The 26331-nt window shown below is 46.3% G+C and overlaps 1 protein-coding gene across 9 annotated transcripts in view; it reads left to right on the plus strand.

The window, feature by feature from the left end:
- Positions 1-26331, plus strand: part of ENOX1 (ecto-NOX disulfide-thiol exchanger 1) — a 1853609-nt gene that overhangs the window by 770926 nt on the left and 1056352 nt on the right. For 2 of the 9 annotated variants that reach the window (XM_069639313.1, XM_069639314.1), the window contains exon 1: positions 20603-20857. The exons of 6 other annotated variants lie outside the window; for them this stretch is intronic. In XM_069639313.1, the coding sequence (XP_069495414.1) occupies positions 20800-20857 (58 nt within the window). In that variant the 5' untranslated portion in view covers positions 20603-20799. Of the gene's footprint in view, positions 1-20602; positions 20858-26331 lie in introns of those variants that run through there. One more of the 9 variants, XM_069639315.1, reaches the window with a different exon arrangement.

The raw sequence follows: 26331 nt of genomic DNA on the forward strand, positions 1-26331 counted from the left end.
CGCTCTTTCTTCCTCTCATTTCTTCTCCTCTTCTCTCTCTTCTCCTCATCTTTGTTGTCCTCTCTCTTCCTCCAACCTCTTCTCCTTCTCTGTCTCCTGTCTGCCTCTACCTTCCATTGCTTTTCTCTTTAGACTCATTGATGCTCTTCCCAGAGAGTCTGAGCATTATTTGCCCTCCAAACCATTTATCTGACACGATTGCTGTCTCATCTTTCTATGTGTCTCTCGCTCTCTTACTTCCCTCCTCTGCTTCTGTTAAATTCACTTGCAAACTATGCCACACAGCACCCTCTACCTGCAATAACAATGTTCTTTGATTGGACATGTTCTCTCCTCTTATGCTGTCTTTACTACTAAATGCTGGGGGCGCATATACAGGGTTGGTATACCCTGCAGCAGCCTTTAATATTTATAATCGTTGTACAGTCGAGGACAGATCACTGGTCTGGGGTGGAGGCGGAGGAGTCGTGAGCGGTGTACACCCTTCGTCATCATGGTTAAGCATCCATTTGTAATTGTTTTCCCTTATGTGTGGCATGTAAATATGTGCACATGTGTTGCAGGCCCTTCTTCGAATGAGTGCTGTCCTGCGGCCATGGCATAAACATCTTGCCGGCCGTATCTTTGACCCATTCGGCATGGTATTTCATGATTTTTGCTTTATATCAGGGAACTGGCTTACACAAATGGACAATGGGGGTGTCTGCCATGATAATTATATAGAACACAATTAACCAATGATCAATAAACACTGATTCAACCCTTGCTCACCTTTTTCCACACCTTGTCGTACCCCGTCTCAATAATATTTCGACAATGTTAATACATCCATGTCTCGCTCCAAAACCAAATAACTTAAAATCCTTCTCCTGAGCAGCACCACAATGCCACTCATACTCTGGACCCCTTTGCAGTTCCACAACACCAATTCACCTCTAACATCCTATGTTATACCTTAACACATGGCTGGCACCAGCAATCATTAACACAAATCAAATACAGCTGCCTTCTTATTATATGTAGGAGATCCTTCTCTTAATATCTCTGCGCCGAAAAAAGGCTTACCACGTGGTATTTCCCAAACCTTGTCGGTAAGTTTTAATATCTCATCTTTTCATATATCAACAACACACAAAACCTCAACCCCCGCCCCCAGTGTTGTCATGCACATTTCATACTCATATCCACAGATCTTCTGAGGGTCTTTGGCGTTGAGTCCCCTTAGCTGCCTGGTCCCCTCCATGCCCAGCAGGAGGGGCTGCTGGGACCAGGCAGGACATTTGTGTCAACGGGGGGTACTTGCTGACCTCTTCTCTCAGATGTGCCACCCTTGCTGTCCAAGGGGATCCGGAAAGGAGCCCTTGACAGTCCAGAAACTCGTAGAGAACTATCCGCTGTTACCAAGTGTAAAGGTAGCCCCAAGATCTCATTTAATCAAAACAATACTCAATGATGGGGTACTCAAGGTGCACAGCAAAACCCAGCTTTATCCACAACAATAAATCCCAGCTTGGACCGAATGCAAGCAGATCACTCTTGCAGTTCTCTTTGTTACAATGATTGTAAGCAGATATTTTACCAAAATTACATAAGGAATGACATCATCATGCAAGATCCATTTAAAAAACCTACAGGGAATTGGGGTTCCTTAATACTTCAAGTTACATATGGATTGCATAGGCGTTAGTTACTTAATTGGTTGATACCTATCTGATGGCTCCTCCTGGATACTATTCTCATTACAGCATTAGAGTGACCAATGATTGGTTGGCACTGTTCATCATAGGCAGTGTGGGAAGGGGCATTTCCATTGGTTGGCACTTAGCTCACCAACTTTGGGCACTTTGACAAGATGTCAAGACTTGAGCGAGACATAGGGTAAAGGGAGAAAAGTCAATAGTCTGCACAAATTACAATTAAAAGTACTCCCCATCATTCCCAGGCCCTGCAGCCTATCTGTTCCTTTGTATTTGGCCTTGTTTATTATCTTGTGTCTGTGTGTGTGCTAGGGAGTTTCAGCAGGTGTCTTAGCTCTGCTTCGCTCATAACGAATCGCCTGTGCTCTTCATGCCTGGATCACATGTTAGGGCACTGTATTAGAGAATGAATTTCTTCCTATTTATTGGTCTTTTAGCTAATTCTATCGTGCATGTTGTATTTGGTGTGGCCACTTGAGGCACCCTCAGTTATTCTCTATGGAGTTTTTTTAGTTATTGACCTTGTGCACCTGGACATCAATGGCTGTTTGTGCTTTTATTAACTTAATTGAATTGAATTGAGAGCCTACCACTTTGTGCCCTAGGAACTGTTATCTCGCCTCTGCGTTCTGCTCATCTAGTACTCCCTTCCGTTCTTCCTGACCTTGGTGCTTGCTGTGAGCTACTGTCTGAGTTCTGCATGTTTCTAAAATACATGTAGTTTTATAAATTCAGCATCTTGGAGTTTGGGCCTTTGCTGATTCTGAGACCTGCTGAAGCCTCTGTGATAGGGAAAACTGCTGTACTTCTGCACTTTTCGCCTCCATATTGGCAGCCTATATTCGTGTCTGTTCATGTTACATTCACCTTGTGCATCTGCCATATGTTGGTTTCACTGCCCGTGCACACTGCATCTAACGTGTCTCTTATTCCACCTGCCCATATCAGTGTAGTGGGTCCCTCTCTTGGAATTCCGGAATCCTCCTCCTTTCTATGCTATATGCAGCACACTGCTTGTGCTTTGTACTATCTAACTGTAATCCCTACTAATGTCGAGAAACCTAAGTCTGTATGGCAGATGCCTGTGCATTGACTGTTTAAGCATACTGGTTTGTGGAGTCCATTTTAGTCTGCATTGTCTAGGTCCATGGGGCAGTAGAGCTGCCACAGTTCTTATTGTCTCTCATCCTTGTGGTCCACCTCCTCCTTGTCCTAGACTGATGCAATGGAGAGACGCTGGCTCTGGGTATACCATTATGTAGCAAGAATTTAGAAGAAAGACTTTTATCTGTTTGCTATTTGCCTGCATAGCTCACCCCTTCTGTGGAAGAACCTTATAATCCCTAAAAGCCCCCACCCTTTCCTGTACTTAACAAGCCAAATATTAGTTCAGTCAACATGCTAAGAGTGGAGCGGTGGTTAAGGCAGCTGGGATCAGGAATTAATCATGGCATTATCTCTGTGTCCCGTCTTCATTGTCCCAGTCTGATACAGTGGAGGCGTAACAAGCAAGCGAAAGGAACTAAGATCAGCCACCCACCCATTTAACGCAGCACAAAACAGACGTTTATTGAGGCAATTTGAACAAACTGGTGCCCAGGATTAAGCAGACTGCAGGATTGATGTGCAAATAGAGCCTTCCATTCAGATGCATCCCTGAATTGCAGTTCATAATGACATACAAACCCTGAGGGGGAAATCCAGGTCACTGCTCAACAAGTTTCTTTCAGAGGTACTCCCTTCGGATCTACCTAAGAGGCTGCTATTCCCCTAGTAGATCTATCCTGAATTAAAGGAGGCAAGAGGGCATGCTCAAGCTCATCACCAACATTGATACCATCCACACCCATGGACAGCTGGTGGAAGTTGAAAGTCTAACTCCCTTATGACCTAGACCAAAGCAGACCAGCAAAGAATCACAAGAACAGAAAGCTTTGGACCACTCAAGGTAAATTTTAACTACCCAGCCCACATCAAGATGGTGGAGAGACGTACAACTGGTGTTGAGGAAAGCTGAAAAAACCAACTCCTGTGATGCATGAAACACATACTCAACCTTGGTTAGAAAGGAATGAAGAATCCTAAGAACCAAACTGGAATTAGAAAACACAACATATGGCTCAGAAAACAACAAGGCCCGTAGCTCCCTCAATCTGCAGGTTGCTGAAATGGCGCAGAAGAATAGCAGTTTTAAGGTTATCAAATTAAGGGAAACCTCAGCCACGGGTTCAAAGGGCTGACTCTGAGACACCTTGAGAACAGTGGAAAGTTTCCAAGGAGGAATGGCCCAACAAAAAAAACTGAAAACGCCTATTGGCATAGGACTCGACTGAATCAATGCCGCCCCAGGTTTCCCTAACATCCCTAATAGAGGTAAGTTGGGCCTTCAGGAAGGAAACAACTAACCCCAAAGAGAATTCACCTTGGAAAGAGTCTAGAATCTTCAATGGGTCACGAGAGAGCGGAGTGCAGCAAGATCGCTGACACATCAAGGAGAAAGAAGCCCATTGCTTGTTAAAGACTGGGAGGATGGCTCAGGGGCAATGCATTTGTCCCGGGAGGATAGCTCAGCGGCAGCGTGCGCGTCTTGGAAGCAGGACGACACGAAGCAACAACAGGTTCGATCCCCGGTTCCACGCTTAAAAACCTCTGGGTGTTTAAGCGCGTTATAAATACGCAACTAAGAGAAAAAAAAAAAAAAAAAAACAATTACGCAACTAAGAAAAAACAAACAATCCCTGTAACAGCGCCTCGATGCCTGCGGGCTGTGTGAGCGCTTTATAAATGTTAAATAAATAAATAAATTTGTCTTGGAGGCAAGACAACAGAGAGCAACACAGATTTGAATCCTGGTTCCGTGCTCAGAGACTGGTCTCTGGTATTGAGCGCATTATAAAAGATTAATTATATACCTTAAGGGTAGACAATTTATTATGCCCAAAGCAGTCAACACTTCCCATTCAGTCTCTAGACCTTCCCCCTGACCTTCTTGCTCCCTAGCCAAAGGACCTTTTATAGCAACCTATGATTGCAACAATTCATCATTACAACTGTCTCTGCTACTCATATTAACTGCCTCAACATATGGAAATTCTTCCTTTTCCTACTAATTACTCTTCAAAAACTGTAGTCTCGACTCTTGTGCTCACCAAACTGGAAAACTGCTCAAGCCTACTCCTTGGCCTTCTTCTCTACTCTTTACTCCCTCTAGAAAAAGTCATCAACTTTGCTGCCCACACTCTCTAAAACCTACTGTGACAAATACAGTGGTTCCGTCCCTGTACACCGACAAAGGAACACCGCCTTAGACCCTAGAAATTGGACGAACCAAAAGGTTTTGACTACTTTCTCAGAGGTTAGTACCCGTAATTTTGTTTATGTTTCAATGAAAAACCATAACTACAAGAACTGCAGGAAATCAATTGCATTTTCTTTGCCAATTAGGTTGGAACTGCAGCAGAGTAGTGACCCCGGGCTGTTTTTTCTGTTCCTAGATTCACTCTCGAGCTTCCCAGTTCATGGCAATAGAAATGGGGTAAAATATATTTCACACTCTAATTCTGGACACTGAATTACTGTATATACCAGAAATTGTTGAACAATGTGCTGAAGAATGTGGTCTTATCCACACCTGTACCACTGAAACTGTAGTCAGTGGTTGTTACACTGTGGAGGGTATACTAAACCTACCTACACTTTGAACAACCTTTTTACTCTTCCTATGCTCTGTCTCATATCAAGTCTATAAGGACAATAAAGGTGGATGTGTGTCTTTGTCTTAATTTCTTGTCTATCCCAACAGGGTTCGCCATCTTTCTTGCCACTTTTATCCTGTTTGAGTGTCTGGATCTTTGTTTTTTAACCTACGTTACCCTCGGACAATTCAGTTAGTCTATCGGATATTAAACTACTATGTACCCAGAATAGACTGCTGGAGTGATGCCATAGGTGTTTCTTTTTTAAACACTTTTTTCTTTCATGTATCTATATACATGGATGTGAGTGGCTATGGACAAGCGGGGTTGAAACAATCTATAAGATTATAAATGCTTATTCAAAAACAATTTCTCTTTACCTTCTTTTCCTGTCCCTATTAGATAAGCGGCCCACCAGCGCACTTAAGTATTAGATCGGGACTAGGCAGGTATAGCAAGGAAATCGATCTATCCTTCTATCTTCTGGAACAACCCTGCCCTTCCATATGCTACTTGTTGTCTGTGAAATAACTCTTGTGCTGCAGAAAATGTACACACAGTTGTATTCTGCCCTCCTTTTGTGATATCATTAGTACCTGTAACGAACACCAATAATGTTACTTCGGTAAGTTACACCAGTAATGAATGCACATAGTACTCGGACGAGGAGGCCACAGAAGGAGGCACAGAACGGTAACCAACATGTTAGTCCTTCTTTTGTGTTGGACAACAGTGCCCTCAGTAAATGAAAAAAGGGACCAAAGACAGGTGGTTGTTCTTGTAGTAGTGGTAGCGGTAGCCCTGGTAGTAGTGGTTTGAAGCAAAGAAGACCTGGAGAGAAACTGAAAAAGAGAAGTGGCTGGATGAATTGGGATAGTTCAAAAAGCAGACAATGGAAGGGAAGTCGAAGGAACTCATGGAAAACAGAAGTGCTCGAAATGTCCATGAGAAACAGGAGCTGCAGGAGGCATAGGACGCTTCACTAAGTGCCATGATTGGCGGCTTGGTGAAACCCAACAAGAACGGAGGGTGAAGGGTGACAGCAAGCAAGGTTACGGCCTGGCAGTACCGGCCCCGGGGACATGAGGAACTTGACTGTGCAAGGTCTGCGGCAGCTAGAGAGCGAGTCGGGATACTTACCTCACTGCTGGCGGGGCGCCGACAGCCGTTGGTGAGTCCGCCCTTGTGGATTGTGGAGGCAGGGAGTGTAGAGTAAAAGAGGCTTTCCCGACACCTCGGGTTGCCACCCGCAAATCCACTACCGGATCAAGGAGGATCCCGCTGGACTCGAGACTTCAACGGTTGGTGTCAGGAGCACTATTCCAGTGAAAGAGTGAAAACACCCATGAAACGGCTCCAGTGGAAGCCGAGCAGAGAATGGCTAAGTGATACAAACGACAACAGGCCTTCTGATGGAGAGCAGGTACTGGTTAGGTAGTGTGGGATTTATGGTGTCTGAAAGCCTTTCTTAAAGCAGTGAGTCTAGACTAAAGGAATAACCACTGGCTAGAACCCTCATAGAGTCCCAGTGATTCTGGGAATTATAATTTGGCAATAGTTGGCAGGCGAGTAAGCCAAATAGGTTTGAGTGATAAGCTATCAAAGGGAAGGGAAATAACCCCTTTTGAGTTGCTGGTATTTTCTTTAGGATCACTCTTGGAAAAACATGGCTGATTGATTGATTTGTTATTTATTATGCGCTGATACACAAGTGTTTCAAAGCGCAACCAGGCAAGGGGAGCTGGGTGAATAGAGGAAAGACAAGACAAACATCTTACTAGGCCTAGTGTCATTTAGATTTTGCAAGTGCCCAACAAGAAGTGCAGGGGAAAGGGTACAGGGGGAAGTACAACCAGAGAGGCAGGGTTCTGAGTTAAGTGCAAGGAAGGCTGGAAACTGCAGGGAGCAACCCAGCGAGGTAATGCAAGGTATGCCAGGTGGCAATGCAAGATGGGCCAGGCAGTAAGTGCAGGGGGACTGGTAAGGAAGGGGATATGGTGCCCTGCATGACTCAGAGAACACCAAGCAGCCAGTCAGCAGACAGAGGAAGGAGCAAGGGTAGATTAGCAGGGGAGAGGGCGTGAGCGAGAGAGAGGATGAGAAAAGGAAGATCTTGAGATACTTCCAGAACTTAAGGAGATCCGGCTCAAGGCGCAGAGAGGCAGGGAGGCCATTCCAGAGAGAGGCACCTGTAGAGGGGAAAGATCTACCCCATGCTCTGCCTGGAGAAATGACTGATCCGCAGAGAGTTAGAGGTAGACGAGTGGAGGGCTCTAGAGGGAAGGTTTTTAGGAAGAGAGAGTTGAAGGTAGGGAGGGCCACAGCCCCAGAAAGCATTGTGGACGATGCACACAGTCTTGAACTTCATCCTTGCAGCCACAGGTAGCCAGGGGAGGGATATCATGGCCGGAGAGATGCAGTCCCTGGGCTTGAGGCCAAGAATAAGTCTCACGGTCCTGTTCTGGATGAGTTGAAGAGGACGAAGGGTAGAGTTAGGCTGATTGAGAAAGAATCTGTTGCAGTAGCCCAGCATAGAAAGAGCCAGAGCTCTGGAGACAGTGGGCTTCTGGGGGAGAAAGGAGCAAATACCTCTGAGGGGTGCAGCTAAAAATCTTCCTTCTTGGCAAGATCTGTGATGTGGGGAGAAGGAGAGTGGAGTCAGAGATGACCCCAAGTTTTTTTTGCCTCACCAGAGGGTGAGGGCCCAAGGAGGGCGGCCAGAGCGAGAGAGGAAAAGTGGGAGCAGAGGTCCCAATGAGAAAGATCTCAGTCTTACTGGCATTAAGGCAGATATTGTTAAAGGTGCACCATGTCTGAATAGCGGAAAGACAGTCAGGGATGAGTGAGGAGGAGGAGGAGGCAGAGGGTAGCCTGAAAGAGATCTGTGTGTCATCCTTATAACAATGAACATTTGAATAAAAGGTAGAGATCAGGAGGGCCAAAAGGGCCAGATAGACATTGAAGAGCTAGGCTGAGAGGATAGAGCCCTGGGAGCACCACATATGGAGAGAGAGGTGGTGGAGAGAAAGGACCCAGGCTGAACCTGGGCGGGTCGGTCCAAGAGGAAGGAGGTCAGCCATATCAGGGCCTGATCTGTGATGCCGGAGTCTGGTGGAGACAACTAATCCAGATGGCATGGTTGACTGTGTCAAATACAGAGTAAAGGTCAAGGAGAATGAAGATAGAGGGAGAGCCGAAGTCAAGGTTAGAGAGCAGATCTTCATTGGTGTGCAGCAGAGCAGTTTCCGTGCCTCTTGCTGCTCTCAAGCCAGATTGATGGTCAGGGAGACAACCAACAAATTCAGTATGGAGGCTTAGCTAGGAGATTGCCCAGGAAAGGAGTGATAGAGATCGGGCGATAGTTTGTCGGAATAGAGGGATCAGCAGAAGGCTTTTTTAGTAGAGGGTGTGTAAGGGAGTTCTTGAGAAGAGAGGGGAAAGAAACTGTGGTGAAGGAGTGATTACAGAAATTGGCCAAGGCTGGAGCAAGAGAAACAATGTTGTCCTTATTGATTCTGGGGCCAGAGAGGAAGTAGATGGCACGAAAACCAGACGGGTGGAGGCTGGAGGTGGCAAGGGAGCCGAAGGGGAGGTGGCTGGCAACAGAGGCAGAGAGGTAGTAGATGGCAAGGGAAGCCAGAGAGGTGGAAGACAGAGGTGGCAGGAGGGCCAGAGTGGTAGTAGATGGCAAAGAGCCAGAGAGGTCAAAGAAGGAGGTTGCAGAGGAACCAGCGAAGTGGTAGAAAGAGTAGCAGGAGAAGGAAGGAAGTTGATGAGGCGAGAGAGGCACTTATCAAATAGTAAAAGATTTGGCTGAGGGTCCTGGACCATGACTGTGCCATTTAGATAGACATTAATGATGGCTCTGGTGAACAGGAAGGAGACCAAGAGGACCTCCCACCGGGTGCCACCATTAATGGGAGAAGAGGAAGAAGGAGAGAGAAGTGCGACCACATGAAGGGTGCATAGGTCGGGAGAAGGAACAACAAATAGGATGTCGGTGAGAGTATGTCTGGAGGAAGCACTGACATAGGTGTCAGTGATGGGAAGGCCTGGAATGGAGACCAAGGCATCCTTCTTGAGCTTCTTCCTTCCAGTCTTAGTGAGAGAGACAGAGACGTAGCATAGGAGATAGAGAAGCAGTTAGAGAACATGGGGGGAATCGAGAGCACCATAGGGGCTGTGATAGAGGATAGGGAAAAGGCAGGAGAGAAGAGGAAAAAAGAAGGAAGCACTGCACAGAGCTACGCCACACAAGGTGCACAGGAGGGGATTAGGGAAAGGGAGGACAGAAGGAAACAGGCAATAGCAGAGCACAGGTGGAGTCGAGTACACAAAGGCAGCAAACAAGCAGTGAGTAGAAACAGCAGTGGGAGCCAACCCGGCTCAGCTCAGCCTAGAGAGGAAAAAGACCTAGAGGAAACTAGTAGTTACCAACAGAGTGAGAGGGAACCTAGAGAAGAAGAGAAAGGCCTAGTGGACACAACAGTAAGCCGTGTGCAAGCACACACAGGAACACTCACCTAGAAGGGAAAAAAGCAGAAGAATGCAAGAGAAATGCACAGAAACAGTGGCAGTGGACAGAACATTCACATAAAAGGAGAAAATGCAGAAAAATGCAAGAGAAATGCAGAGAAATCGTTGCAGGGACACAATAAACAAAATATGGCCACCAGGGAGAGGAGAAGCCTGATGGGTGCATAGGGGCAGAAGTAAGTGCACGGTAGGGCAGTTTAGTGGGACACAGTAATGGATGTGCCCACGCCTGCAACTTTCATACCTTGCGGTCACTGCTGGTCAACGGCTGTGCTGCATGCTCGAACTCAGCATTACAACCCCTTTGTCACCAAACACCTGCATCGCACAACACCGCACCCTTAGTCTGCATGGGCTTTGCCGCAGAAGGTGTGATCCTCAGGTTTTATAGGTTTGGAAGTGTGGATGTAGCACAACGTGCTACGTATCGACAGGCAGTGTCTCCTGCATCACACAATGCCGCACTCTTGGCCTGCGTGGGCTTTGCCGCAGAGGGTCCAATCCTCAGCTCTTAAAGGTTCGGAAGTGTGGACAAAGCGCAACATGCTATGTATCGACGTGCAACATCTCCTGCGGTCCTGGGTCGCACAATACTGAGCTCTTGGCCTGCGTGGGCTTTGCTGCAGAGGGTCCAATCCTCAGCTCTTAATGGTTCAGAAGTATGGACCTAGTGCAACATGCTACGTATTGATGGGCAGCAGATGCGGCAGTCCTAAATCGCACAACACTGCACCCTTGGCCTGCATGGGATTAAGAAAAAGGTTAGAACGGAGGTAACACTCTGGAGGAAAGATCAGGGGACGTGGATTGTCCCCCTTGGCAGTTTTTGTAACAAGTCTAACAGACTGGGACTACATTGAAGTGCTGATTGTTCACTTATAACAATTGCTCACCACAATTGATGTATGGGAAAGACGGGGGGAAGAGGATTGTCCACCCTGGCAAAGCAAGCGCATATTATTTTGAGTTGGTGAACTTTCTTTTGGTTTTTCTGACTATGTCAATTGAATTGAAGAAGGCTGCAGGTAAATCACAGAGAGGGACGCTTTCATTTTCCGTTGAAGTAGGTTTTTGCAGTATTTAGAGTGGGAAGGTCAGGATAGGTTTTGACACAGGATGGTGACTTTATATTTTGACTTCCTGGTGACTTTCACTTTAGCAAGTTTTGTTGAGGCAGAGAAATCCTTCATAGGGTCAGTGAGGTGTTTTTACTTCCCACTTTATTATTTGAATAAAAGCATTTTTGAAGCAAACCTTCCTAGGTCCCTCTCTCCACCCAAGCTTTACAGGGATCACTTTTCACCTTTTAACCTCCTGGGCCATTTTGCCCCAGAGAAAGGCTGTAGAGGGGAATAGTTATGATGTTTTCTGTCCTTGTGAATACTTTGTTCCCTGCCTGGATAACATTCTGATATCTTTAGAGCTACGGGTAATCCTCCCAGCCAATGGGGCCACATATTTAATGCCTCCTGGAGAAAGAGACTGGAATAGGGGCAGTAAACTGTTACCCATCCTGTCCTATGGGGAAGAAATCACATTTGTCTTCTTAAACTTCTCACTAGAACCGATTAAGATTTAACGAGAAGAGGTGATGGGCACTATTGTATATTAGAACATCTGCTGATGGGCACCCAACGAGACCCAAGAACATTTTTATTATAACCATAAATGGGAGGTAGGCTTAAACCTTTGCACTAAGAAGACAACTGTGTCTGGAAACCTATATAGCTCCCCAGTAAAACCTGAGGAAGAACCATGAGTAACAATAAAATCTCTGCAGAACTCTCAGAGACCAGAGGTACCTCCCAGAACCTTTAAAACCAGAGAGTTCCCTTCCCTTGTCACAGTTAAATAGGAACCATCAGCCACTGTAAGACGTGGAAAAGATACCACCTGGATACTCTCTATTGCCCTTGAAGGAACCAGATTCTTTGTGGGAAGATTTTGGATTTCCTCCAGGATATTGCCTCGTGAAGGATGTGGCTTATGAATATTCATCCGACAGTACTAAAACAAAGCCACCGGAAATGGAACCTGAGCAGGAAGCTCAGTCCCTAGCATCAGATAATAAGACAGTCGCTGGTAGTCTTCTGGAAACAACCCAAAGGAAGGAAGTTCCGATATGGGTCATCAGATGATGGATGGTCCCTTTTATGGAGGTTCTGACTATCAGAGGGAGGATCCTGAGTGTTTTGTAAAACAGCAAAAAGAAAATATCTCTGGTCCTGGACATGTTATCGGCCAGGATGGACCCATACCTGTGATCAGGAAACACTGCCACTATAGGAGGAAAATCTGTCTGGGCCCATTTAGACATGGCCTTAAAAAGTCAGCCATATGCCCGGCGTTATAACCTGGAGGGTGGACGGAAACTGGGAAGAGAAAGGCTGGATGTTTGCATGTGGACACCCACAAGTACCTGGTGGTTGAACTCCCTATCGCTAATCGCTATTTTGGGGAAAGAGATTTGGATAACAGCGATAGTGATTCCCAAATTGCTTGTCACTTTGATTATTGGAAGTGAATTTCCTCAATTCTCTCAATGGATGTTATGATCATCTTCCTCAGAAGGGTAAGCCATTGATTTAAGGTGAATGGTATGTGATGAATCCAGTGGTTCTGTCCCTGCACACCGACAAGGGAATGCTTGATCAGACCCTAAAAATCGAACTAACCAAAAGGTTTGTCCACTTTGTCTGAGGTTAATACCTGTAACTTACACCAATCACGTTACTTAGGTAAAGGAACACCAGTAATGAATGCACAATACACCAGTAACACCAGTAATGAATGCACATAGTAGTGGGACGAGGGGGCCGCAGAAGAAGGCACAGTACTGTAACCAACATGTTAGTCCTTCTTTTGTGTTTGACAACAGTTCCCTCAATAAATGAAAAGAAGGCCCAAACACAGGCGGTTCTTCTTGTAGTAGTGGTATCCATAGCCATAGAAGTAGTGGTTTGAAGCAAAGAAGTGCTGGAGAGAAACTAAAGAAGGGCAGTGGCTGGAGGAATTGGGAAAGTCCAAAAAGTAGAAAATGGAAGGGAAGTTGCAGAAGTAATGAAAAACCAAAGTGCCCGAAATGATGTGAAACGGGTACTGCAGGAGGTATAGGATGCTTCACTAAGTATCGCAATTGTCGGCTCGATGAAACCCGACAAGAACGAAGTGTGAAGGGTGACAGCAGTGGCAGTAAGGCCCCGGTAACGTGGGGAACGTGACAGTGCAAGGATGGTGGTAGCTAGAGAGCGAGTTGGGAGACCTACCTGGCTGCCGGCAGGGCGCCGACAGCTGCAAGGCAAGCCCACCCTTGCGGACCTTCGAGGTGGGGAGTGAAGAGCTACAGAGACTGTCCCGCCGCCTGGGTTACCACCCGCAAATCCCTTACCAGATCAAGGGGGAGCCCGCTGGACTTGAGACTTCACCGGCTGGTGTCAGAAGTGCCAGTCCGGTGAAAGAGTGCAAACACCCGGGAAACAGCTCCTGTGGAAGTCAAGCAGAGAACGAGTAAGTGGCAGGTGAGCGAGATTTCAGTGATAAGCTATCAAAGCAGGGATGTCATTTGGGGGTAGCAAGGGGTAGCAATTGCGACCCCGAGGTCTACCTTGCTACCATTGTGATTTTCCTTCCTACCCTGAAAAAAAGGAGATTTTTTTTTCTTAATGGAAGCTCCTGGGCTGTGGCCAGCACCATGTGGCTCTTTGTTTATGGAGTGGCTGGCTTTCTTGTTCAGCCTCTTAAAAAAAACAGAGGGTTCCACAGGTGTAACACTTTGAGCAGTGACCCTAAATAGGAAAGAATAGGAATGACGAATAATTTTTCATTCTCGATTTCTATACAATAGTTGCTAGACTCATTAAAGGTTTTTTAAGCCACACTTCAGGGGGTGAGCCACTGATTAAGTTTGTTCTTAAACACCTCAAATTCACAATACAGACAAAAGCTTCCAAAAAGTGCAAACAAGTAGTTTGTGAATATTAGTATCAAGCGCGGAGAAAGTATTGCAATATTTGATTTATTTTCACTACAGTGTGAACCCATGTGGAGGGTTCTCAGATTGCGAGACTCCCGCTGCTGATGTTGAACTTGCGCTAATTTTGCTGATAGGTTGGGGAATAGCGCACGGATTCAAGTATCAATCCACAGTAATTTTAAGGTCTTGCTTCCAAAAAGCACTTTCCCTATTTTGCAAACCTCTGCAGCCTGAAAAGTAGATCCACGCAGGCTTGACCTGTGACCAACTTTGGACCAGACCTGCAGATGAACTGGCCTGCTGTTAAATCTCAGTTACCAGTTTAATCTTATCCACTACAGAGTGTAATTTGCTTTCTGACTTTGAGAACATTCAGACATGTAATTGCTCATTTTACTATAGCTGGTAAAATAGCTCAGTGGGTTGATTGCTCACGGCTGTGATGTGCGTGTGATCGGCAGGTTGCAGGTTTGCATCCAGGCAAGGCCAACTCAGCCTTTCATTCTTATGAGGTCTATAAATGAGTACCAACACAGGTTGGGTGATATTGTATGTATATTTGATCTATATAAGGTGCTTAAGCGTAAGTGCTATATAATAACACATTGTTATCATTTGGCCTTGGATGTCTGCTTGCATTCACAGTAATTTGGTAATATGGGCCTATACACACTGATATTAATGATACACATGGTGGTCCATTCTTGTATGAAATGTATATCACATTAGTGATATCGTAACCATATTTTTTGTAGTGTACTTAGGAACAATGTGATGCGTCTTCCTGTTTTGTCAAGAGGTGAAAGGTTGTGGTTTATCGCTTCCCGTGATGTCACTTTGGGGTGAAGTCAAATGACATCACTTCCTGTGATGTCACCAGAGGTCAAGGGTTGTGTGATGTCACTTCTGCTACCCCTGGCATTTTGGGGAAAGGATGTCCCTGTATCAAAGGAAAGGGAAATAACCCTTTTTGAGTTGCTGGTATTTTTATTGAGAACATTCTTTCTAAATTGGAAAAACAGGGCTGTTAAGGAAAAGGTTGGAAAGCAGGTAACACTCTGGAGGAAAGACCAGGCGATGTGGATTGTCCCCCTTGGCATTTTTGTAACAAGTCTGACAGGGACTGGGAGAATATTGAAGTGCTGATTGTTCACATATAACAATTGCTCACCACAAATATGGTATGGGAAAGACCAGTAGAAGAAGATTGTCTCCCTTGGCAAAGCAAGCAAATATTATGTTGAGTTGGTGAACTTGCTTTAGGTTTTGGGACTAGGTACAATTGAATTAAAGAAGGCTGCAGAAAAACCACACAATTTTCCCTTGAAGTCATTGTTTGCAGTATTTAGAGTGTGAACGTCAGGCTAGGTTTTGACACAGGATGGTGGACTTTATATTTTGACATCCCGATGACTGTCAATTTAGCGCGTTTTGTTGAGGCAGGGAAGCCCCTCATAGAGTTAGGGTCAGTGAGGCGTTTTTCCTCCCACTTTATTATTTGAATAAAAGCATTTTTGAAGCGAAAAATCCTGTTTCTGTCTCTTTACTCTGGCCCCTCACACTACCCAATACTCTGGCCCCTCACACTACCCAGATCCTCCCCCACTTCTTCCTACCAACAACATGCTGGTTGGCTCTCCATGCAAAACCCCTCTCTTTTCACGTTCCTTCTCCTATTCTGCAAAGCTGTCAATGGCGTTGCTCCTCAGTACTTGTCTGGTTGTATTTCACTTTGCTCACAATCACGTTCCCTCTAATCTTCCTATGCATTCAACTGCACCGCCCCATACTTTCGATGTGCCTCTTCTCGCTTCCACTCTTTCTCCCAACTGGCCCAGCTCCACTGGAACCCACTGTCCATAACAATCAAAGCCAGCCTAACTGTGGATCTCTTCAAAGCTCGTCTTAAACTCCACTTGCTTCCTAAAGAGGGAGCTCCCCCTGCCCTCTTCCCCCATACTCCCTACCTGACCCCACAATACATTTCTGATTGATATTGACATCCCTGTTTGTCAAGTAAATACAAATACCTTTGGGGTGTAGCATGGTAAAGACGTGGCCATCTGACAGGAGATAGGACTATTGGAAAGACCCCGGGAGAAAGTGAAATCACGCAAAGCCGAATAACTAGCAGAACTTGTGTGTCCTCCCTATGCATCTTGGACACAACCCTTGGGATCAGAGTGATGGGAAAGTAAAAGTACAATCATTTCTTTGGCTGCATTTTCAACTGGGTGTACCACCCCCAAGCCGCACTCTCCCTATGATGAGAGCAAAATCTGGGCAACTTAAAGTTGGACTCCAAGGCTAATCATGCCCGTCCAGGAATGCCCCATGCACCTGCAAATCTGTAGGAGCACCACTGAGTCCAGAGAAATCTCCTAAAATGAGGGAAACATCCTGCTGGGTGAATTCGCCTGAAGATTGCCCTTCCCCAGAATGTAAGAAGTGCTCAGAGAACTGAGGTAAATCTCTGCCTGTGAGCAGATTGACTGGTCCAAATCCACCAGAGACTTGCACAATGCCCTGGCCTGGTGATTTATGTAAGACTTTGCCACCTAAATGTCTTACGGACACACATACCTCTTTGGGGTCAGCAAGGAGCAAACCCCTGAAGGGCCTGCCTGATTGCCCCGGTTCCCTCCAATTAGAAGACTTGGTAGCCTCATTCGCAGACCATTGTCCTTGTAAGGTGTCATTCTCCAGGGTAGCCCCCACCCCAGAAAACTTGCATACGTATTTTAGTCACTGGGTCTAGAGGCTGGATGATAAACCCTGAAACCACACTCTCCTCCATCAATCAGCTTTGTGGGAATTGAGACACTTGTGCTGTCACCTGGAAAGGACTCTCATATTCCCCCCATGGGTGTGCCAGTTCTACAGAAGATGGCGAACCAGGGGCTTGTGATGGAGCCTGGCTGAAGGAACTGTTGAGAAACATGCTGCTAATTTCCCCTGAACATGAAGCAACTAACGTGCCATCGGACAAGGATTTATACAGAAGAGCAGACACTTGACTCCTTATGTTCTAGGACCGATGATGAGGAAGAAAAACATTGTTCTTGAGGGTGTTGAAAATGACCACATGAATTTGAGAAGCTGCAAGGGAGAGAGTCTTGACTTTTTGTAATTGATCACTCCTCTACAAGCTCTCAGGAAAGTGCACACAATCCTCACATCTACTCCTGGGTGAGAAGCTGATGGAGATTACATCAGCCAGTCATCAATGCAAGGATGGACTGAGACACTCCTCTTGTAAAGAAGACCCTCCAACAGAGCAAGGATCTCTGTGAAGATCCTGGGAGCCGTCAATAGTCCAAAAGGGAGTGCGACAAACTGGAATTGGTTGTTGCCAACTCAAAAACAGAGATATTGCGGGTAGTCTGCAAAAATAGGGATGTGAAAGTAAGCATCTATCATATTGATGGTGGCCATAAACTCCCCTGTCCTTAGCTGATTGAAAATAAACTGCACTGACTCCATCGGAAAAGTGGTGTGCTCGACATAGAAGTTGAGGTCCATCAGATCAAAGATAGGCCCGACTTTTCCTAGAGGTTTTGGCACAAGGAACACAACTGAAAAGCACCTTGTGAGGAGAGAACCTTCTGATGGTTCCCTTCAGTAAATTCTCCACTCGCTGGGCCAAGGCTGTTTTCTTGACATGATGACACGTCACCAGGGGGCGGGGGAGCCTTTGTGTTGGTAATGGTGGTTTCTCTGAGAATATGATCTTGGAACTTTGCTCTAAAATCTTTGGCACCAAAAGGTCAGACATGGTGGTGTTCAATTGGTTGAAACCCCCACAATCTGCGTCCGACCCTAATCTGGTAGCTGGAGAGTGACTGCGCGTAGACAGGAGGAAAGCTGGGATTTGGGTGCACTCTGAGTTCTGGAAGCTTGAAGAATGGCAGCCCCTCTCCCTCTACCCCGACCCTTTTAAGCCTAGGTATGGAAGAGGTACCCTCCTCCCCTTGAGAAAACCTAGCAGGATTTTTCCAGCAGGACTACTGCCTGCGATGTACAGGGATGGACAGCTTGCTGCCACCTTGGGCCTGTTTGAACATATTTCCTAGTTTATACCCAAATATCCGTTGTTCCATGAAGGGCAATCATAGCAGCGAAGTCTTGTGAACCGCATACACCTCCAGTAAGCGCAACCAGGACTGTCTCTGGCGCTCACCATTGAAGCCGGCTGTAAGGCACCGGAAACAGATTATCAGCAGCAATGTCTCGTAGTAGCTGGGACTTCCTTCTCCATTGCTGAAAATGTCTCCGAACAGTCAGTACCTTCTTCAGTAGCTTTCTAGATTGCTGTAAAGTCAGAATGGAAACTCTGTGCAATGTAAAGGTCATAATTGAAGGCCTTCATTGCAAAGTTCATAAGAAGCATTTGTTCAGTTTAGGGCAGTTTCAACCTTCCTATCTGCTGGGGACAGCATCTTCAGAGGCAACAGCAATGTGACCCGGGAAGAGGGCAATCATTTTTTATGGTGGCCGCATGGTGCGTCTTTTAGCAGTTAAATCTTTGCCTCAACAGATGTGGAAGGCTCATCTTCCTGGATGTCATGGTTGTGACATACGTAAGCCATAACTCCGGCCAGCCCTTCTCTGGAAATATATTGGTTGACGTACTCCAGGGCATCTTCTTCAAGCTCCTCCCGGCTGAGGACTGGCTCCAGCCCCTCCATAGGGTTCTGCCTAAGCTGGAGGTTCCCCTACCTCCAGGGGAATCCCTTTCTGGTTCCCCTGGAGGTTCCCCTGGAGGTGATGTTTTTCAAAATCTGCATCCACAGTGACATACCTGATGGCCTGTATCTTACTCTATGGATAATCAGCCACCCACCGATGATAGGATATAATAGGTTATTTATAACACACTTAATACATAGAGATTTCTAAGCGCGGACCCGGGGATCGAACCTGTGTTGCTCCGTGTCGTCTTGGTTCCAAGACGAGCACGTTGCCCCTGAGCTATTTTCCTGAGACAATGCAGGGGGGGCACTGGTGTAGTGCCAATGCTTGTGCTTATAAATTCTATATCACTCAGGGGGCCTGAATCAACCCCTTTCTGGAGAAAAAGGGATCGAGGCAGCTGAGAAAACGGGTACACTGTTCTGAAGTAAGACTCGGCAGGATCTTCAGCATACGGTGTGTCTTTCCCACTGATAATCATGAGCATCGTCTTTCGCACTGGCTGCGATGTGAGAAAACTGGTTGCTAGTCCACAGGATCATCACAAAGTGTGCCGCATTGCTTCTCTCCATCCATGCTCCCGCTGCCCTATGTCTGGTCAGCCCACATGATAGTGGGCCGGAACAAGGCAAGACTCTCTGTGCACCGGCTCCACGAGTGACTAGTCTGTGGTAGGTGGGACTGCTCCGCAGGCCACCTTACGCTAACTGACTCCTGCCTGAGATCACTATGCCTGTCTTATCTGGGAGAGAGGTCCCATACTTGCATGGGTCTGTCAAAGAACAGATGAAAGAAAACAGGAATGGGTGCGGGCAGGTAGGGATTATATGGTCCTACCCCAGAAGGGCTAAGGCTATCCAGGCAAATAGGAAAATTAAGTTTATTTTTTCAAATGTGTGCTAGACAAGTGTCTGCCGGGGCCCTTACTTGTATCAGACTGCGATGAGGAAAACAGGACAAGGAGGTAATGCTATGATATGATATGATACGATATTTTATTTATATCGCGTTCGTAAACAAGTGTTTCAGAGCGCAACAAGGCAAAGAAGGGGAACAGGGGAGAACAAAACAACGATCTTACTAGGCCCAGTAACATTGAGAACGCGCAAGTGCATGGGAAAGGGAAAAGGGGGAAAAGTGCATGGAAAGGGGGAGAGGTGGAAAGTGCAGGATAGATGAGAGACAGATGCTAATAAATAAATTAAATAAATAAGGCGAATAACCGGTGTTAGTGCAGCCAGCCAGTTGCAAATGCAGTGTTTAGTCGACAAGTAATATCTGATAAATGCAGGAGAAAAGCGGGGTGGGGGTCTGCATAGGTACAGATACAGAGCCCAATGCAAGGGGTAGCCCGGAGGCAGGGCAGGAGGGTGGCAGGGTGAGCAGGTACCTGGTACCCTGCTAGTATTCCCAGAAGATCACCTCCGTCCTGTATAGCCGGGGGTTCCCTCCTTTTTTATTGTTAATTCTTGAAAACTCGCAGTCAACACATATTAGTTACACTCCTATAGCTATCATCTCTGCAAAAGTTCCTGTTGTTTTCTTGCATTTCATTTCTTTCGTAAAGCTGCACTTTTGGTCCAGGCGGCCTGGTACTGCTCGGAACATACGTGTGTGTAATTGTGTGGAAGTCAGGTTGCAATCGGTTGACTAGTGCAAGCGTGGTCCCTGAATGCGGCCGAAATTCTGCCACTCCGCAGGAGCCCCACGTTGAATAATACACACAGAGGTAGGTACCCCGCCCCCATACATTTTAACTAGTGGCAACTCATAAAATCAAGTTATTACATTTCCTTTGACACATTTCTTGCGCTTAACTTTCCAGTTCCCAATCCCCTGTAAAGAGCGCAAACTTGCCTCGGGGAGGTCTCACGAAGGAGAAGGGTAATTGCTTCAGAACGGAGCGGGCACATTATAAATGCAGTTTGATTTGCAAGGAAATGGGCGAAGCAGCCAGATCTAACAGGCAGAAAGCGACCCGTTTGTAGCCTACGTATATTATGAATCTTTGCATTTAAATGGACAAAGGAGTGAGACGCGAGGAGTCCATTCCTCCCGTCAAGAACTCCGTCGGTAGACCCCTACCGTTTCTCTGGCGTCTTTACATAAAGCGTGTAACCTGCTGGGGGAGGGGGATGAGGGGGTTTGCGCGTCGTCCTGCTTTTTAATCGCCGAAGCTGCATTTTTTAAACACGTCGTGAAGAGGATGGTGCGTGTCACGCGTTTCAGCCCTCCCGACCCTGACACGGAAAGGGCTCTCCGAGGTACGTGCGTTCTAAGCCAGTCAGTGGCGTCGCCCTGGGACGTCACTAGCGTGGGGCCACGGCCTCTCTCTGACATCCTCTGTCCCCCCTACAGTGGCGTACCGAGTGGGGCGGGGGGCAGGGAGGGCAAGACTGGGATATTTGTCAGTCGGACACCTCTCCCGTTAAGCACCTCAATGAGGGTGCCCAACGGGAAAGGTGTCCCGCTGGCAGGACAATGTGTGCCGAGCAATTCCTGCTCAGCACGCCCCTTGTCCTGGCAGCAGGACACCTTACCCTTCAAGAACGGGAGAGGTGTCGAGCTGCCAGGACAACGTCCCAAAGAGCTGCCCAGGGGCCGTCACGTTGCTCTGTGTCAACAGAACAGAGCATTTCAATATGAACGTCAGGCATGGATGGGAGGGAGTGTGGGGGGGGGGGACTATTAGCTGGCACTTTTGTCCCTTTAGAAATGGGAATGGGAGGGATTGATCCGAAGTGAGAAGGGTGCATGATGTTGCATGCTTTCTGAAATAATGACTATGGTTTTAAAACCCAAGGGGGATTTGTTAGGCTCACACAAATCTGCATCATGCTATTTCACCTTTGCATGCAGGATGGGGAGAATAAAACTAAAGCCATACCCATATTGCTCAACATATTTCTATGACAACCTATTTAGTGTATAGTTAGTTTACTATGAAAGGATGGTTTATTCTGTAATGTGGTTTGCTTCCAGGGCATTGCTATAAATAAAGTATTATTTAAGCACATGACATGCAAAGCAAAATCTCAATAAATAACTAAACCTCGTTCCACCGTTTAACCAAAGTGTGTGATCCTGGGTAAATCAATTAATCACAGTGTGTTTTATCTGTAGCTCTGTAAGTGATTCACTTCACAGCTTATGTTAATATATATTGCTATTATTTTTTTTAAAAAAAGCATGACTATAGAGTTGCTCCATGTATAATAATAGTGCAATTTAGGTATGTTGCACCACAAAGTTATTTGCCACGTGGCTTACTTATGGCAACTTATTCTAAAGTAATTTCCATGGTGCCTCCAAGTATCAAAGACTGATGACGCTCCTTGCGATGTCCATTTCTGTGAAGTCACTTCTGTTGGTGCAATCCATATGCAAATGAGGAGGTGTGCCTGTATTTTGCCCCAGAGCGCTTGGACAGAGCTCTAAAAGATGAGTTTCCTGCATCTGTAATGATTCTAGAGTTTTATTTTTGTTGTTGTGTTAAAATGTCATCTGCCACTAATGTTACAAAAAAGTAGATTGGCGCGGAGGTGGCCGGTTTGAGTGTACGAATGAGACCTATGGAATTGCACGTACTGCATTGGGGGACGGAGGGAGTAGCAGGACTTTTTTGTGGCTCACCCCCCACTCTTGCAATGCTGGATACTCCCCTGCCTCCCCCAACTGTGCTACTCTCTGTGCAATGATGCCTGTGGGTCGCCCGCATGGCACACACACAGGGCCGCAATACAAAGGGCTGCAATGCTGAGGCTGGCAACAGGCACAGCGAATGCAGTGAAGAATGCACCATAAATGTACACACAGAACAGCGGTACAGGGGTGATGGTCAGCAGTCACAGACCTTCCAGAAAAGCACCCGGAGCCAGATGCGAGATGCACAAAAAGGCATTGTGAACCATGGGTATTAATGGCACACTTGTGAAAGGCCCCCTACAGCAGATGCGATCGGGACACAATATGGACACTGTATCATTTCAAAGTGCATAAAATGGCAGGTGTCCATTACCAGCCAATGACCACAGGCAACCTCTGAACAAATTTCCCATGAAGGCCCGAAACCAAGAGTGAACTTAAGTGGTGCTGTGTGTGTGCTGGGCGATATATAGCAAGATTTGGACACATACCGATATATACTTTCAATATCGATACAGGATGAGACAATATCGTTAACATCAAGAAATATACATATATACAACAGACTTGCTTGCTGTATAAATGCAAGATTTTTAACTCCCCGGGCCACTTTGGACTACTTTGCCCACGTCAGTTTGGGAAAAGCATACACATTGCCTTTTTATAGGTTGCCCCAGGGCGCAAGTTGAGGGTACACGAGCGTGGACTCAGTCCCTCAGCTAAAGTGAGAAACGCTGAATGTTCTTTTTGAATTTATGTCATCAGGTTTGTAGGCCCGACTCTTCACCACTGCGCGATATAACCCGATAAAAAAACAACAAACAACTAAAGTTGAAATGTCCCATTTCAGTACTGCAAGTTCCCCAGGAAAACATTTGCATTGGTTCTTGGAGTTTTAAAAAAAAGAAACATCTTTTAACATTTTCTAAAACACTATTAGAAGAAAATATGCTTTCTTGTATTTGTGTGTGTGTTGATTTTATGAAAGGCAAATGCCATTCGACCTGTGCAATGTGGGTGGTTATGTAAAGCCAATTTAATGTTTCACCTTGATATGCTCATTTCTGGCGACGTCACATTCCATTGCGTTTGTAGCTGAGTCCGCCCCTGGGTGGCCCCCCTACTTTTTTCTGTGGCCCCCTCTGTGCCCCACCTAAATTTGATTCCTGGAGACGCGCCGCTGAACCTGGTGTCTTGAGGGCGAACGTTCTGGAATCTTTCGGGGAATTGTTGTGCTTGCTGCATGAATTGGCACTTGTCTACTAATGAATGGAAGAGAGTTGCTGACATGCAGCTATGAAACACAGTTTACATGTCAGGGGTAGCACTTGGGGTCCATCGGGGGTCTGGAGAGGGTGGGGGGGATCAATCTGTGTGTTCAATTAGGGGAGACTTTGCCAAGGAAACAATGCAATTGGTTATTTCTTGCCAAGTAAACTTGTCTATCGCTGTGTGAGGAAGAAGTTAGCACCACGTGAAACCGTAGCTGGTCTGTGTGACACATCAATTCAGTGATTGATTCCAATGGTTTCATACAGTGGGAAAGGGTTGCACTATATCAGGAGAAGAAAGATAAGAAGTTGCAGGTCAACCCCCAAGAAAGCCAATGCAGTCACTGCAGCGTCACCTTTGATTCCGTGGTCACAGTTGGCAGGTTGACAGACAATGCCATTTTCTCAGCCTTTAATTGAGGCCATCTTGTCTGTTGTGCCGAGCAGCGAGCTCCTGCAGTCCTCTCTGTACAAGATGGACGCCGCGCTTATTTATTTGTCTACTCCTTTAGACTCCACCACCACGTGCCCAAAGCACAGCATGGAGAATACGCGGTGCAGTATTGTGGTTAAGCTGCTGACCATTCTTGAAATAGGTTTGAAGGCAGCAGAATCTGATTGCAGAGGTATGCTGTTAGGAGAAGGGCGCAGTATAAAACCTCATTTTACAGCCCGGCTGATGAGATTTCTGTAGGCCACAGGAAGTGGATTAATGGCCTGCCGCCTGAAGGTCAGCTGTAATGTGTCTTTGCTTTTTAGCTGAAAACTTTGGTGGTTTTCCAGTCTGCCACATCATGTCGGTTTTTGCTTCACACGATGATTTCATACACAATGAGCTTAATAGTGTGTTTGAAACGGAAGGAGCCAGTCACTATCCTCGTCAAAAAATACTTGAACACCTTCCCCTTTGACAAAGAACTTGGCTTAGGTGCTGTAGTTCCCTTGTCCCGTGTAGCTGTTTTCTGCTGTTCTTTTGATGTTTTGTCTTTGTGAGCGCCCAGAGGCCTTCGGATTAGTGGCGCTATATAAAAGTAATATAGACTTTCAGGTCCCCACTGAAGGCCTTTCATTGGGAATCATGGGAGCTCCTCTGTCGCGTTCACTGCGAGTGCAAAATTGGTTCGTTGCTGTTCTGTTGTCAGACAATTTAATTTCCTTTAGGCCTTTAAAATGAGGGACAAGTGTGGGTTGTGGCGAGCAGTGCACCTTTGTACAGTGCTTCCTGTAAAAAGAGACAATAGGGCACTCTGGAGATTTCCCAGCAGGCTCCTGTACCTTGGGCCTCTTTTTCGTGATAACCAATAAACGCAGAATCAATGATGAAAGTCCTAAATGCAAAAAAAACGGCAGACTTTTGGGACTTGGTAAATGCTTCGCAAGGATCCACAACCTACAACATGAGCAACTCTGTTCCGGAACAAGTTTGGGTCTCGTTTTTCACTGATCTATTTGCCAGTCCAACCCAGGATATGATCCCGCCGTTTGACACCACCGGAGCACCCTGGATCGACCTTTCTCCAATATCAGGCATAAGTACAGCCATCCAAAAGTTAAAATCATCCAGAGCCCCAGGCCCGGACGGCCTGTCCAACATAGATCTAAAAAAGCACCATGTGGAATGGGCTGCCTTTATGTGCATTCTGTTTGACCACTGCAGATCTACCAGACAGATCCCATCATCATGGTGTAAAGCAACCATCATACCTATCTTCAAACGTGGAAGCAGAGAAGCACCGGAAAACTATCGACCGATTGCCTTACTGGACATAATGGGAAAATTATTTGCCACTCTCCTTTTAGACCACTTCCACCGTTGGGAGAAAGTAGCTCCCTGCAGTGATCCCTACCAACTAGGCTTCAAGAAAAATGGTAGTACCACATTGAACATCTTCATACTTACAATTCTAAAAGCCAAAATAAAGCAAGGAGCCCCTGCGGTGTATGTGGCTTTTATCGACCTTTCTCAGGCGTTCGACAAAGTGGATCGACATAGACTATGGAGAAAGCTGGAAACCTGGAAGTGTCCTCCGGCGATATTACACCCTATAATAGCCTTGCATACCAACACCTCCCTCAACGTTCGTCTAAACAAACAGGGGGCCTTGTCCAGAAATATTCAGGTGTATAGAGGTGTTAAACAAGGCTGTCCTCTGGCCCCGGCACTTTTCGTGGCCTTTTTGGGGGATTACAAAGATTCGGAAGTGCTGGTTCGATGTTTCCCCCCGAAGTTTGGCAATCTTCCCCTGTCCCGCCTTCTATACGCCGATGATATGATCCTGTTTGATCAAACTCCGATCAGCCTCCAAAGGCAGCTGGACAATTTGGCAAACTATATGACCACCAACAATCTTCAAATAAATCAGACCAAAACCAAAATTATGATCATGTCCTCTTCACGCCACCAGCCGAAAACCACTTGGTCCTGGTCAGTGTGTGAAACCAGAATTGAAGTGGTCCAGCAATTTAAATATCTAGGTGTGCTCTTAGACGGGTCGGCATACGAAATCAAAATGCAGCAACATCTCTGGACCAAAACAAAACAACTGACCTCCCAATTACGAGCATTTGACAGGAAATTTGGCAAATTTTCACTAATGCCGGCCATCAATTTCTATAAGGGCAAAATGGTGCCCGCTTTGATCTACGGCATGGACGCCATGTTCACTGTACCTTGCGACCTATGGCGGAAACTAGAGGCCTACATATGGAAGTCCCTTTTAGGTCTGCCAAATGCGATTCCCATAGAAGCGATCAGACGAGAGTTGGGCCTTTTGTCTCTAAACGCCACCGTCAGCGGGGCTGCGCTTGCCCTATTCAGGAAA

The sequence above is a fragment of the Ambystoma mexicanum genome, chromosome 7q (assembly GCF_040938575.1).
Source record: "Ambystoma mexicanum isolate Mex_15411 chromosome 7q, UKY_AmexF1_1, whole genome shotgun sequence".
NCBI classification, from domain to species: domain Eukaryota; kingdom Metazoa; phylum Chordata; class Amphibia; order Caudata; family Ambystomatidae; genus Ambystoma; species Ambystoma mexicanum.